This window comes from Histoplasma capsulatum, genomic scaffold (assembly GCF_000149585.1).
Source record: "Histoplasma capsulatum NAm1 scaffold_4 genomic scaffold, whole genome shotgun sequence".
Lineage (NCBI taxonomy): Eukaryota > Fungi > Ascomycota > Eurotiomycetes > Onygenales > Ajellomycetaceae > Histoplasma > Histoplasma mississippiense.
Window position 1 is genome coordinate 1,103,983 of NW_001813979.1, and position 14,890 is coordinate 1,118,872.

Here is a 14,890-nt window from a genome sequence, read left to right on the forward strand (position 1 = left end):
TTCAAATATCCAAGTCACCAATAATGCGTAATATTACCCGGACAATACCTACAGCTGTTATGGCATTTCGACAGAAAATTACGTTGAAAATTACGATCGGTAGTATATAGCAAGGTTCATAATGTCGCGTTCGGGAGGTTTTTTGTTTGTTCGTCGACGAGACTCTGTTAGATTATTATTTAATTATTTTATTTTGTTTTTATTTATGTTAAATTCTATTTTCCCCCTCTTTCCTTGCAAAACTGCAAGACGATGTACAGTCAGTACGCGGCAATGGGGCCAATTATGAGTTGAACAGCCTGTCATCTCCAAAGTTTCCACAAGCTCTCATTGTCTCAGTTCAGTACGCACCCATATCGTCTAAAGAATCGTCTAGGCCAAATAACTGTAACAATTGGCGAATCCCCAAGGTGCGCAACATCAGCGCAACTTCGCAGTGACCTTCAGTATGAGGTCGTTAGCCCAGAAACCCACAACTGCATCTTTTCAACCGACTTAGAGGAGCACCCTACAACCAATCTTCACAATGATACATGATGAAACAATTTTCTAAGGGGTTTCCTTTCATTGAAAAATCCGATACACAATGCCAGGAACGTCAGGACTGATGGTCAATGGAATAGTGAAAATAGTCATCAAGGTTCTATTTAAATATCCTTTTATGCCCGCTATCTAGGTATATTGCGTGGGCTCTTCAAAGAAAGTAAATGCCTGTTTTGTGTTGGTCAGGAAGTTGAGTTGTCAACGAATGGCAAAACAATGATTGTTGCGCACACACAGCATCAAGTCCCGACGACTCCCATACAGCACTTTTGATATTCCAGAATACAGATTAGTTTTCAAGCGCCAAAATTTAGCTCTATCGAGGATTCTTTGTCAAATTGCTACACCAATTGAAGAGAAAAGGAAAACAGCCACCTCGAATTTCAAGGAAAAATCTATACAAAGGTCTCCAAGAGAGGCCTCATTAATTGCTTTCTAACGGTTGCGGATTTGATGTCCCTTGACAATTACGGACCTTGGAAATCTGAATAGGTTTAAGATTCAAGGTTCAAGGAGCCCACTAACAATGGGAATGATAATAAGCATAAGGGATAGATCAAAGGAAGGGATCAAGGACTCCAAAGTCAGATAGAAGGCCTCAACTAGCTAGGGATAATTTTCATATCTAGCGGGTTATTGGGCATTCATGTTTCTATCTGCAGAGAGAGGTCCTTGGTTAAATAGATTAAGGTTAAGCTTAGCTGAATCTCCATGGACTCTTCCCGCCTCAGTCAGGAGGTAAATAATGACTTGAACTGAGAAGAACTTGAACATATCATGGAGAAGTGGGTTCGCCCGATGGATATTAAATTCCACTTGCTTATAACATATCGTGATCTAGGCAACGTACGGAATAAACACATCTATATAAAGCTCATAACCTGCCACTGGGACATGAGCGTCTCAGCAATAGGGTTTCATTTCTTGATAAGCAGCAATATGAAACACGCATTTCCTGTTCATTTCACCGGTTCCACCCCCTTTGTTATCTCGACTTTTTTTTGGAGGTCCTGTTCAATAGTTTTGCTGAAATAGCGTATGTGGGCGTTTAGAATTTTCATTCCAGCCAACGCCCGTCCCAAGGGATACTCATAAGTGCGAGAGTAATGCATATGCAACTCCAGCCATCCCTATCAATGGTAGGCGGAGAAGAAGTAGAATGTTCCCTGGAAATTGCGGTTTGGAGAATGTTAATTAATCCAGGTCAGAAACAAAGGGCTCCATGCGTGAAGAGGTAGAGAAAGTATCAGAAATCGATCTCTTGCCAACAGCACAGCCACAGCTGCATGACTAACTCTGAGTCAGAGATGCGCTGGAAGAATTGTTTTCCCGGGAACTTCCGCGAACTAAGTTAGTTAGCGCAATGACTATTAGTCATCGTCTCAAGGCTGTTTGCCATCATCCATCTTCTCTCAATCGTCCACCACTGTCTGGTAGCTATCCAACTTCTCACCTTCACCTTCTATATCCTCACTGCCATTTCCACTATAGCGAAATTCCTTCAATTTCGCAGCTTTCATTCACTTAATTTTTTGTTCCCAGAAGTTTTAATTCATACTAGGCCTTGTCACTACATCATCTTGCCAGCGTTGTCCTTCACCGTCAACACGGGTAACTGATTACTTACTTTCAAGCGAAAGGAACTCCCTATTTCGCTCCACACAGCCTCCATTAGTCAATACGGTATGTCTGAGGATTGGGATTCTGTTACCCGTATCGGAAGTAAAGTCCGTGGTGGAGGAGGCGGCGGTCTTCGCGAGACAGTTGTCAGAGGACGATCTGCATTGAACGCTGCTGCCCGGTCCGGTGCGATCATCGGAACAGAGAAGAAGTATACCACTGGGAATATTGTACGTGGTTTTTCCGGCTCAAACACGTCTCTTTTCTTTTTCTTTTTTTGTAATAACTACCGTTTTCTCTCTGATGAGTGTAATAAAGTAATCAAAAATTCACACTGACTTTTTCTTTTACCCTACACATACAGGCATCCAAACCTCATGTAGAGGGACAACATCTTACGAAAGTTGACCGAAGCGATGATATCATCCCGCTGCAGGCCGTCGGTGATGAGGTCGGCAAGGCCATCCAGCGCCGCCGCAACGAAGAAGGCTACAAGATGACACAGAAGGAGCTCGCTGCGAAATGCAACACGACACCCGCTGTCATAGCCGACTTGGAGCAGAACAAGAAGGGGGCGGATAAAAAAGTACTACCCAAAATTGAGAATGTGCTTAATATTAAGCTCACCGGGCGTGATATTGGGAAAGAGAAGTTTCCGAAGAAGAAGAAATGAGGGATTACTGGAGGGTGAGGCTCTGGATCCAATTACAACTGTCTAAGATGGCACATGGTGTGTTTGAAGGGAATTATTGTTTTTCTTTTTTTCTTTTTCTTTTTTGAGTTCTCTCGTTTGCAAAGAGAATAATTTTATGGAGGTGTTCTTTCCGGTCTTGGCCGTTCTCTTTGACTTTCAATTATGATATATACCATTAAGCGGGGGTTGGATTTCGGGGAAGTTAGAAGAATGGGAAGAGTGAATACATTTTCAACGATGGTTATACGTCCATATTGCCCGTTTCAAACGGTATTCTTTGTTATTTGAACTTTATCCATTTTAAAGGGCGCTTATTGATCTTTCTATAGATGATTACTTAATCAAAGGAAAACAGAAGTGATAGGACACAAGAGGTATATAGAACGGTAAAACCAAAGTGATATATGAATCTTCAGGAGTACCATAGGCTGAAATCTCCCTGGGGCACAAAGCACGATTCTCACAGCTGCCGCTTGCTTGCGAAATTCATAAGGAAAACATGTCTGCCACTCCTGTTAAATCCGGGCCATTATTGATATCGACTTTCCCTCCTTCTTGTCCTTCCATTTCCGTCGTGTAATGTTCCTGGAGTGCAGATTTAGGCTTCCTTCGAACAGGCGGGGGAGCAGCAATGCGCCCCTGTTCGCTAATGCTTACACCCCGCAAGCCCTCTAATAAACCGAGAACTAGAACCTTTTGTTGGCGGCTGGACCGCGACTCCCGGAGTTTGGTATATGTAGCCGCAATCTCGCTTTTTGATATATCAGGTAGGCTTTCTATGATCTTTGTCGGCGTGTCGCTGGTAGCCCCATATACTATCCAAATTGAAGCAATAAGTTGCGCGAGTTCCTTTTGCATGTCAACAAAATAGGGCTCGTGGACGGATGTGATACATGCTTTTAGGATATCTGTACTGATGAACTCGCGGATACTCTTCGCAGTGGGATCATCGATTTCGAGAACGAATACGTTGAGAATAGATCGGATGACTCGAGTTATGATGGCACAACAACGGGTGTCCTTCATGCGGATCGCGTGTGTGCAGAAGAGAATTACCGGTTCGAGAATTTGGGGGGATGAAAGAATGAAGCGGCGTATGGAGTCGCCGGGGGAAGGTTGGTTAGCAGTGCCAATTTGTTTACTTGGGTCGGTAGCCTTTTCCGGATCTATTTTTTTTTCGTGAGAAGTGTTAGAGCATAAAATCGAAATCGAAAGGGATCGGGAAGAGACTGACCTCCCCGTTGTGGGTCAAGAAGGCTCGCCACCATGATGACCACTGAGTAAGTTAGTTGGCGGAGGATGCTTTCATCTTTCATTTCTACCGTCAAATCTGACTCCACCATCCCAGCCTTTCGATGCTCTATCATGTCCCACTCCGCAGTAATCTTCTTGTCGATTTGAATGAATAGAGCAGATAAAATTGGAGGCAAGAAATGGTGTCGATATCTTGCGGGGCAATCGTCAACGATACAGCGGGAAACATTGAGCAGCACAGACAGCTGATGGCAGGACAGTGATGTTGCATCTTTAAATAATGCTTGAGACAAGGGAACAGGGAGTTCTTCAAAGGAGTAGAAGTGCTCCCGGAGCCTACTCATGCTGTAAAGAATGGAATAGCAAGCTTCTCGTACAGCTCTCACTTTCCCTCGAACAGAGGATGAAAATCCCTCGAGTGTGGATTTCGACGTAGTTATGCGCGCATAGAAATCTTCTTTGCTGCCACTTGAGATACCAGCTTGCCAAAACCGATCTGTGAGGATCCGTCCAACAAGTGGGGCCATATCTTGTGGTAGTCCAGGACAATTTTCTGAATTGTGAAAGGCATGTGCATGGCTTAACAGCTGGTTAGCTTTATGTTCATAAATTGGAAGGATTACGTTGCGAACCTCAAAAGCTGGAGCAATGTTGGGAGAATAAGGGGGATTGAGTCGCGCCATAAATCGCACGCAATTAAGTATGCTGGGTCGGTGGTTTGTAGCTTTTCTGTGGATACCGATAGCATTGTTTTCGTCATTCGCAGCGGCAGTTGCTAAGGATGTTAATCGAAGTCCTTTTGATGATGGTGTGAGCTCATGGCGTAGTACCTGGAATTTTGATGTCATGTGGGCTTGTATCTTCCTCCCCTCCTCATCCAAAGGTATCATGGACCAGTCCTCCACTTTCTGGGCTTGGACACGCTGTAGATATGGCCAAATTTGGTCTAATCCAAGCAGTTGACAGAACCCCCCGAAGGATGCTGAAATTTGCCTGAACTCCCCGCTACTCCATGATTGTATAATGGGTTCAATAAACAATCGTAGTCGAGACTGCCGTAGAGTAGGGTCCACCTGCGGCGCCCGTTGCCTGGAATACTTTAGAAGCCTGGTCTCTGAGTTGTTAGGACGGACTTACATAATGATGAGAAGGATCGAAGAAAGCTCCATTTGGGGCTTGTCTTCCGCGCTGGACATCGAAACAATCTCCCGAATTTTTTGTTCTAGAACATCATAAAACGTCTGGCTGGTCAGTAGCAGCCAAGGTTTCTCATTACAACATGAAACTTACCGAAAAATAATCGGCATAGCGTATGGTCAACCGCCGTACTTCGTATGTAGCCGTATTGTGGAGTTCCTTCACAGCTTCGGAGTAGGCAGGATATTCTGGAAGGTCGGGAAGGCTCGTTGTTAGAATATGCTCCAGAACCTTAAGAACGAAACTTTGGTTGTTCTTCAACGCTTTGTAACAAAAATCAACGGAAAGCCTTATGACTCGTTCTTTAACAACCGGATCCTATTTAATTTAGTCGATTTATGTAAACGGGAGGATAGGTACCTAGTCCTTACTTGAAAATTCTTTTGCATTAAGTTGAGCGCCCACGACTCTAAAGAACTTTCCAGTCCAAGTCGTTGTTGTTCCTAGAGCGGATGTAAGTGTTAAGAAACTGCCTTTTGTAGGGAAGTACGAACATCCTGTTGTGGAGAGTTTCCATGCGCCTCCACCCATTTGCTGAAGCCCCTTAGGGTAGCCTCAACGACAGTGAACTGAGTATCCGCTTGCAACAAAGGCAGGGAGTGTTTTTTAAAGGTTGCAGCTAGTCATGTCAACTAAGTTCTGAGGCACATTAAGCGGGAGAACTCACGATTGAAAGGAGCGGCTGCATTATATAGATTGTTCAAGACGTAATTTGCTCGGGCGAGAATATGTGGGATCGCGTCATGTGGGCATCGATACACTATTAGTTCAATTGTTTGAGCACAGTATCGCCGGTAGTTCCCAACGAATGCATGCCTCTCCGGTATGGTGTCGATGTCCTCGTTTAGAAATATAATCGTCGGGTCATCAGTATCTTCGGGCAGAGTTTCGTAGCGCACAAGACGTTGAGTGCATGTTTCAAGTATTGGCGCGATAAGTCTGTGGATTACATCCAAGCCTGTGATTTTGCTCAACGCTAGTAGTCTGGACCATGAATGGAGTATGGGTATCGACACAGTCAGACTGGGGTGTTGAAGGATGTTCATGAGGAATGGAAAGAATGTTGCCAAATCGATATCCTTATGGAAATCGAAGTTCTTCTCCTCAAGGAATCCGGCAATATACGATATCAGCTGGAATGATGTAAGTTAGTTTTTGAAGACCCATACAGGAATTAGCGATGTTTACTTCAGATAATTTCTTAGATATATTGTATTTCAAGACCGATATATCGTGTACGTCAACAATCGACCAGTTATAGAGATTTTGCAGAACATGGATATTTTGGGTTTGGTATACTAAATTGACAAGGTCCTGGAACTTCATCATATCATGATTCCTGCTGTATAGGGCATGAAGAGCATCGATGGCAGCCTAGCAACATTATCAATCGTCACCATTTGAGAAAATGGAGAAATCAATCTGGAGGTGGGATACTTACCATAATAATATCATCGTCCTGGACCACTAATGCTTTGTAAATCATTTCGACACACATAGCTCTCGATATTGCCAAAGGATTCGACCACAACATTAGTGATCGCAAGGTCGCTAGTGCTTGTATGGCGCATATTTTGGCTTCGCGTGAGCTTTGGATGTTATTTAGGCATTCGCTCAAAAGGTCGCATGTCATGAAAAGCCACCCACGGCTGCCGTGGCTACGATAGCGTAGCTCAGTGTGGTGATCTCTCCCGGGATGCAATTCTTCAAAGACTGAGTTAGGCGGAACTATTTCAACAAGTGCGCGATGGAGTGGAGTTTCGTGGGATGACGAAGTTTTATCTTCGTGATTAAAAATATCGTCGGATAGAGTTTCTAGAATCGAAAGGACTAGTTTCTTATGTGCCCAAGACATATTCCATATCTGAATCAAATCGGCGTCCATCTCCGTCCATTTACCAGCGCCCCAGCTACACTTTGCTCCTTCTACCCATACAAGCGCCACTTTGTTGCCGATAAATGACTCATCCTGGGGACTGATCGATTTTGCCAAAAGGATGATTTTCCCTTTGGCACTTTCCTGTTCTTCCTCAGACAAACGTGAATAGTTATGCCGTAGAAAATGCTCAAGTAATGACAGACCGAAATGGCGAAGAATAGGAGAATCAATCTTCTCTATTGCCAATGCATAGCCAGTATCAGCAGCTGACTTTGCATGTTTCTGAGATTCGAGGAATTCGGAAGCTTGTTGACGGATGGCGTTGGTTGAAGCTGGGCTGTGAATGATATCAAGAGCTTGTATGATGTTTCGAAGGTTCGGCACCACATAATCCAACATGGTACTACCGCTACCTACAGCTTGAGTATTCGGGGAAAGAGAGGCAGGCCCTGCCATTCTACCCAGAGCTGCAAAGTGGGCTGTATGGACGAAGAATGCTGATATCAATGTTTCATGGTTCTAATAGTGGCGTCGATGCATGGTTCGAACTCTGCAGGCGTGGTGAAATTTCGAGATCAACTGGTGAATAATTCGCTGCCATGCGCGATTTTGTATTCGTCAATGGAACCTCCAGCTTGGAGTCTATTTTAGCGCCCTTTGGATGCCTGGTGGGCCGGACAGTATCAGCTGGCAATTACTGGGGCAGTCTGGTTTGGCGACAGTTGACGGTTGTTTGAAAAAACTTGTAACGAAAAAAAAAAAAAAAAAAAGAGAGGGAGAATGATGCCGATCTGCGGGATTGATCTTGGCTTTTTTCCCGCCAGCGGGTTCCGCCCCCAAACTTCCGCGCTTCGACAACATCCGGATAACAAGTCTCATCTTTCAATTTGCGCCCATTTTGCTTCTACCTCCCTCCTCGATCATGCCATTGACAAGCGCGGGCTCATGCGACCATGGGAGGAGTCTCTTTTACCTACTAGGTTTGTCCAAGATTCTATCAGTTTGACCGCAAACTCTTTTATCACTACATGTTTTTGCAGCACATTGACAGAAGTGGTGACTATACCCATTCATGATAGACAGAATAGGTATTGAGTTATGATTTAGCGAGTCAAATTTGTTCTTCTAGGAATATCTTCGGTTTCGTTTCGCTACGTCCTTTCTCTCTATCCACCTTCCCCTCTCCAACCTTCGACCCACAACCTTGATCTCAGCATGACTGGACGAACTTGGAACTTTCCGAGCGCCTTAGGAACGCCTGACAGGAGCCGGCAAAATACTATACCGTATCCTCGGCCCCCCCAAGCTTTCCCCACCACCTCTCTTCGCACCTGGCGCGTATATCGCAAACAAGCTAAAGACTCCCTAGCCCCCTCACGGGCTCAAAACAATAAGCAGCGTCTGTCTGAGAATCTATCACAAGCCTTTGTGATTTCATGTTCCGTGTCCATGAGAGGCTCTTCGTGGTAGTATATTCGTCAGCGCGTTGCTGTCGACATGTACTGCTACCAGTCACTTTCTCATTAGAATGAACTTGTTCTCGCGCCTGCGGCAAACTGATTCCGGCCAACAGCATGATGCGGTTTAACAATACTATTGGTTTTACTAGGGAGTCTTCTACGCAATATCGACCCCTCAACACGGCCAGGGGAATGAATCTCTATAGCACGGCATGGGTAAAATGAATAGGGACGTTGCGGTAAGCTAGAGCCAATATCCCACTGGTGAGAGGGAAAAGTGGCTGAACTTGCTGCTGTGAGAGAGCTTCCCCACCACCAATCCCTTCGTCCAACCGCGCTCTTTCTGTGCTACGTATGCCATATGTATACATACAGCGTTATCTTTCTTTCGGCTAGCAGACACGTCAAATTTTGAAAGGATGGGTATATTTTTTACGATTGAGATTAAATCACTATATCAAGGGATTATCCAAGTACCACCTATCAGGGCCGTACTTTGGCACCCTTGGTTTAGCTTTGGCCCATTGACTGAGCTGTGAAGTATAGACCTGAAGAATCTTATTGCTAGGTTGACAGTCTTTCCTCTTTATATGATTGGACTAAGACGGTTGGGCACAGAAGTAACCTCGAATCCTGGTATTTGCCTATGTCAGTGAGGAATCATTCTAGATTAGGTTGGATACTTCCATGTGCCAGGGCCTCTAGGTACTGAGTGATTCCTGTAACCGACTTACAACTTTTGCTAAATATGGGGTCCTGTATATGGAGTCATGCGCCGCGGATGAAAAATAGCGCTTTGCTGGGTCATAACAATCCTGACGCTCCTCGATGTTTGAGAATCGTTATGATTCTGATATCCCAGCACCCTCTACTCTTTCGCTGTTACCGCACTGCTACTCAGTACTCTTGGCTCTATGTCAACAAATCCTGTTAATAATTGATCTACACTCTAAGTGTGGTTGTCCAAAATTACTGCCGATTCAATCCCATACAAGGGATTATTGCTCGAAAACTAATGGGCGGTAGAAGAGTAGTTGATAAAATTTGTAGTATGCACTATCAAGACTCTGTCAGATGTTCAATCGTCCACAGATAAGCGCCAGCAAGTCAGCCAGCCTTGTTGTTGAATTCTGTAGGAGCCAATGATTCTGCACCATAAGCGCTGGCTGACGACATATTGTTGTGGACATGCACTCTGTAACATCCAATAACTAGTTAACTACCCCACCGCTTTCATTTACTGCCACCATCAAAGCCGAAGATATGTCGTTGTTGTTCACAGGTCAACATCGCTACAAGTTGGCTAGTGATGTACCTGTCCGTCTGACCTAGTTTTCTGTTCTTTTACTTCTAGAGTTTGACCTTCGATCTGCTCCATTTATTACCGTCCATTCCAAGCGTTGTCCCGGGACCGATACTCACACTGACGATGGATAGCAGACCCCCGCAGCGGAGCTCTTTTCAGCGGCTAGAGAAAGTTTGTGCAAAACCCTGAATTTCATACAAAATCCCTACGACATTGAGGCTGACCAAATATTTGTAGCTCGGTGAAGGCACCTATGCGACCGTATGTTGCTACGACAAATTTTCTATTCTCTTCGATCTTCTAAAAGTAGTCAGATAGACCATTCTAACTTCCTTTATGTAGGTTTATAAAGGGAGAAACCGGCAAACTGCTCAGATGGTAGCTTTGAAAGTGATCCATCTGGATTCGGAAGAGGGTACTCCATCCACTGCAATTCGCGAGATCTCCCTGATGAAAGAACTAAAACATGAAAATATCCTATCTCTATATGATATAATTCATACCGAAAACAAGCTGATGCTTGTTTTCGAGTTCATGGACAAAGACTTGAAAAAATACATGGAAGTGCGAAACAACCAACTGGAATGTGCCACTATCAAAGATTTCATGCACCAATTACTGCGTGGCGTTGCATTTTGTCACCATAATCGTATCCTGCATCGAGATCTCAAGCCGCCAAAACCTGTTGATTAATGCGAATGGACAATGAAATTGGCAGACTTTGGTTTGGCACGAGCATTTGGTATTCCAGTCAACACTTCTCGCACGAGGTCGTTACATTGTGGTATCGTGCCCCAGACGTTCTCCTCGGAAGCCGTATGTACAACACGAGCATTGATATATGGTCTGCAGGCTGTATCATGGCTGAAATGTATGCGGGACGCCCTTTGTTCCCTGGCTCCACCAATGAGGATCAATTACAGAAAATCTTCCGCCTGATGGGAACGCCGTCGGAGCGTTCTTGGCCTGGGATCTCACAATTTCCAGAATACAAACCAAATTTCTGGTGTATGCCGCACAGGATTTAAGTCTGATCCTTCCCCGGATAGATAGTCTAGGTCTCGATCTGCTCAATCGCATGCTGCAGTTACGCACTGAGATGCGGATCAGTGCCGTCGACGCTCTTCGTCATCCATGGTTCACCGATCTTCTACAACTTCGATATCAAAATCAGCAGCACCAACAGGAGCAATAGCATCCAAATGGAGGAAATCTTGCATAATTTGAGCGAATGCATCTAAGGATATATTTTTCTTTAACGGGGGTGATGAATGTAAAGTACATACCTTGGTTCCAGTTTTTGTCGTGGCTGGCTCGTACCAGCAATGGCTTGGATGTATATCTACGACCTTCGTAGTTTCAACTTTAAATTTGCATGTCATGCCATTTAGTTTGACGCCTTACATTGCATAGTTACGTTACGAATAGTCGTGATGATAGTCCCAATCTTAATCCCCCTTTCGCTTCCGTTCGGTTGCTGATTGAATATGTTGGAATGGCATAAGATCCACCTGTGCTATTTATCTCCACACTTATCTCGATTTCACGCTCACATTTTGGTGAACTAACCAGACCTGGCACCATGCCATCTATAGAAAAACAGGGCTGTGAGAAACCAAGAATTCTCGAAGTTGTTGATTGTCGAATTTGACGAAATCAGATGCAAAAACGACTGACAAAGCAATTAGAAATGGGGCAACGACTTGGAAGCGCAAATTCATTTTGTTCCTTCAACTTCTCAAACCAAAGGTTTAACGGTAACGACACGACATCATGCGTAAAAATGAATGAGATGGAAAACGGAAGCTATAGCTGTATGAGTATTAGCTTGTCAAATCAGAAAAGTGCATGAAGGAAAGTCGTGTATATCAGCGATATGATCAGCACAGTGTAACAACACGTAACTCTGGACGAAGCAATTGTCCGGGGCAAAAGAAAAGACGTGAAATAAGTGGCCAAGAGAACGATATTCGAAACACCGAAACCTACATGTCTAATGAGGCAAAAAACAAACATGAACGAAAATTATGAAGAGGATGAAATAGGGGATGGAGAACATGTCACCTAGGCGCTACATCACATCACACTGCAAGAATTACGCTGGCATTGCTCAAGATATCCTTCATCCTCACTGGTGTCAGGAACAGTCGCAGCTTTCCGTTTTAGCCCCTGAATTTTGATGTTTTGATCCCCTTCTGCATGCCACCATTTCAGTATTTGTATAGTTCCAGATCCAACCTCTTGAACATCAATCGCCCATTTCCCACCACTAACAGCTACCTCAGTGTTCATTTTCGGATAGTGCCACTCGGGGAGGTAGATAGTAGAAGGTGCAGCTTCGGTTGTAGCAGTGTCGGCAGACAATGATAGTGTGAAGATACAGTTTCGGAGATCAAATCCATATTCTTTGATAGAGCCGTGGGTAGCGACAGGGCTGGGCCGGATAAATGCTTCTGCTGCACGGAAACCAGGCTTATCCGTCAGCTCGGGAGATAGCTGTGACACTTGACTTATAGAAGGTTGTGGAATCGCGTTTTTTAGATTTTGAGAGGAAACATGGGTAGCTGAACTGCTTTGAGCAGTGGAGAATGTGGGAGAAGTTCGATCAGAGGATGTGGAGAGCCGATTTTGCGGAATATTTCCTAGCACATCCAGATCTTGAAGAGGTAATTCTAGGTCATCGGCTGAGAATATGGAAAGGTCCTCGCCGTTCCATCGATCCCCCCATTCATGGCAATTCTACAACAGTTATCTTGGTTAGTGATTTCACTCGTTTTTATTTGTGTCTTTGGGGTGACAAATGACTCCGTACCTCTGACGTATAACACCACAGCGAAAAGCCATTTGATCCACTCCCTTCTATCGCAAAGTGATTTGCATCCATTGCGCTGGTTTGACTACTAAAATCGCCTGTTTTATATGCATGTTTGTCATCCATATCGTACGGAATGCCAAGCTCCGTGAAAACCATGGGGTGGAGACCCATATAATCGAAGCTCTCGTTTCGCAAGTAGCGTAGTTGGTCGCGGAGGCAATTTCTAATTGCAGTTTCACCTATTTTGATAGCAAAAACCGGGCTGAGATATTTGCCCCGTATAACCCCAACAACGTCCACGTTGTAGATGCGATTCCTAAAAATTAGCAGGTCAATGATTTGCACAATAGAAGAGAAGGCGCATCCACTAACCAGTGTTTGGTCATGAGCGTGAGCCCATCATACTGATGCGCGGCATGGACCATGTTTGCATCATCATCCTCAGTTCCTTTGATCGACGGAGGTAACTCCAACACAGCCGGCTGGCAAAACATGATAGCATTGGCATGCACGCTTCTAATGGCATTTTTGAAATTCCGATAGTGATCCATAAAATACTGATTCGTAAAATCTTCGTAGTTGAGGGTTTTACCCGTCTTTGGGTCCTTGGCAAAATAGTCCTTTTTCAGCAAGCTGTCGGTGTTTGGATCCCAGACGCCGTGCTGAGCCCAGAGGCATTCTCCTAATTTCCACTGAGGATCTCTTTTCCAACCGTAGAGAGTGTCGTCAAAATTAGCGGTCAGCCACGCACTTTGGCCCTTAGGATCAACCAGTTCCCTTCCAATTTGGTAGGGCCCAAAGCTACCAAACCCCCATGTGTTCACTTCGCATGCACGGCCGGAGCCGGTCAACATCCCTTGAAAAGCAGTGGGTGAAGTGCCAAGTTGGAGGTGCTGGTCTGAAGGGATAATAGAGAGATCTTGAATTCCTACTAGCCCTCGATTCACCTCATTCATATTTTCCCACCCAATTACGACCTCGTCCTCCAGATCGCCGGCCTCATGAATTCGGGTTGCAAGATGCTTGCATGCATTTATGTAGTGACTTTGGAGGTAATCTTGAATATTTTTACCGTCGATAATTGCCTTTGGTGCGAAGTCTTTTCCCGCCCAGAAAAGGGTGAAAATCGTCTGGCAGACGAGTCGGCTATAATTCGTGCTCCAGATCATTTTCGGGAAGGACGCAGGCTCTGGGAGATAGGTATTTTGCACAAGGGCAGCTTGGGTAACATTGAAGTTGCGAGGATTGAAGCCAGCCGCGTAAACGGTCCACATAGGAGCCCCTGAGCCGCCAGAGAATCGAGACCACTATGTATTTATTGAATGTTAATGAAAGTAAATCTGTATCCAGCGTAGATAGATACCCAAAGGACATACCACATCCTGATGAGGGTCCATATACACATAAAACCCATAGCTTTTTGCTAGACGGAGTATTTCTATTGTGAATTTTATAAATTCCTCGTCATATTTGCCGGGTCCGCTATGCTCAAGAGCCTCCCAAGTAAAAATATATCTTATGAAATTGTAACCCCATCTCTTTAATCTTGTAAAATGAGTGTGCGCGTCTTTCAGTTCGAACGGTCGGCCCACGAAAGAAACATTATCCCCGTCATAGAAGTTCTCCGATACGTACGAGGGTATATTAGGCGTTTTGGGATATTTAGCAGCAGCATCCACGTTTATTCCTCTCAAAGCGACCTCTCTGTTCTGTGAATCCCGGAAGGTGCTTCCTTCGACCCTAAACCTTAGGGGGCCCATTTAGAGATGTCGCTCGAGTGAACGGATTAGGGTGTGGTATGGACCTCGAGGGAGAGCTTCGAGCTCGGCTGGATAACGGAGGTTACTGTGGGAGTGAACGAGCGAGTGTTCAGCGTAGTACAGGTAAGCGAGTTCGAAATAAATGATTCCACTAAGGACAATCAAACTTCGGCTGGCGAATTTTCCTTACCTCTATAGATGTTGATGCCCTGGTGATGCGCTCACATCGACCAGCTTGCATTGGCGGTGGTGCTGGCAACTAACGAAAAGAACTCATGGGGAAACCACAGAGTTAAATACCAGTATATATTTTCTGTCACAACTTGGAGATTTTTAAAGCACGCCAGCAGCATGAGCAGAAA

General features: G+C 44.8%; 5 protein-coding genes across 5 annotated transcripts; 2 read left to right on the forward strand and 3 right to left on the reverse strand.

The window, feature by feature from the left end:
• Positions 1–2,228: 2,228 nt before the first annotated feature.
• Positions 2,229–2,836, forward strand: HCAG_04339 (conserved hypothetical protein; the record flags this gene model as incomplete). The annotated part of the gene is made up of 2 exons (XM_001540449.1): positions 2,229–2,393; positions 2,528–2,836. 2 exons carry the CDS (start codon positions 2,229–2,231, stop codon positions 2,834–2,836), a joined length of 474 nt encoding a protein of 157 aa, XP_001540499.1.
• A 507-nt stretch (positions 2,837–3,343) lies between these two features.
• On the reverse strand, positions 3,344–4,200 carry HCAG_04340 (conserved hypothetical protein; the record flags this gene model as incomplete). The annotated part of the gene is made up of 2 exons (XM_001540450.1): positions 3,344–4,023; positions 4,092–4,200. The coding sequence occupies 2 exons, from the start codon at positions 4,198–4,200 to the stop codon at positions 3,344–3,346; spliced, it is 789 nt and encodes a 262-aa protein (XP_001540500.1).
• A 347-nt stretch (positions 4,201–4,547) lies between these two features.
• HCAG_04341 (conserved hypothetical protein) lies at positions 4,548–9,008 on the reverse strand (the record flags this gene model as incomplete). The annotated part of the gene is made up of 12 exons (XM_001540451.1): positions 4,548–4,664; positions 4,744–5,200; positions 5,249–5,333; positions 5,402–5,496; positions 5,669–5,751; positions 5,803–5,927; positions 5,976–6,441; positions 6,750–7,666; positions 7,737–7,829; positions 8,096–8,153; positions 8,566–8,847; positions 8,961–9,008. 12 exons carry the CDS (start codon positions 9,006–9,008, stop codon positions 4,548–4,550), a joined length of 2,826 nt encoding a protein of 941 aa, XP_001540501.1.
• A 1,068-nt stretch (positions 9,009–10,076) lies between these two features.
• Positions 10,077–10,646, forward strand: HCAG_04342 (negative regulator of the PHO system; the record flags this gene model as incomplete). The annotated part of the gene is made up of 3 exons (XM_001540452.1): positions 10,077–10,124; positions 10,191–10,214; positions 10,296–10,646. 3 exons carry the CDS (start codon positions 10,077–10,079, stop codon positions 10,644–10,646), a joined length of 423 nt encoding a protein of 140 aa, XP_001540502.1.
• Positions 10,647–11,040: 394 nt separating this feature from the next.
• Positions 11,041–14,528, reverse strand: HCAG_04343 (negative regulator of the PHO system; the record flags this gene model as incomplete). Its single annotated transcript, XM_001540453.1, has 8 exons — positions 11,041–11,103; positions 11,240–11,302; positions 11,523–11,542; positions 12,041–12,122; positions 12,192–12,692; positions 12,766–13,084; positions 13,141–14,075; positions 14,145–14,528. The coding sequence occupies 8 exons, from the start codon at positions 14,526–14,528 to the stop codon at positions 11,041–11,043; spliced, it is 2,367 nt and encodes a 788-aa protein (XP_001540503.1).
• Between the last annotated feature and the right edge of the window lie 362 nt (positions 14,529–14,890).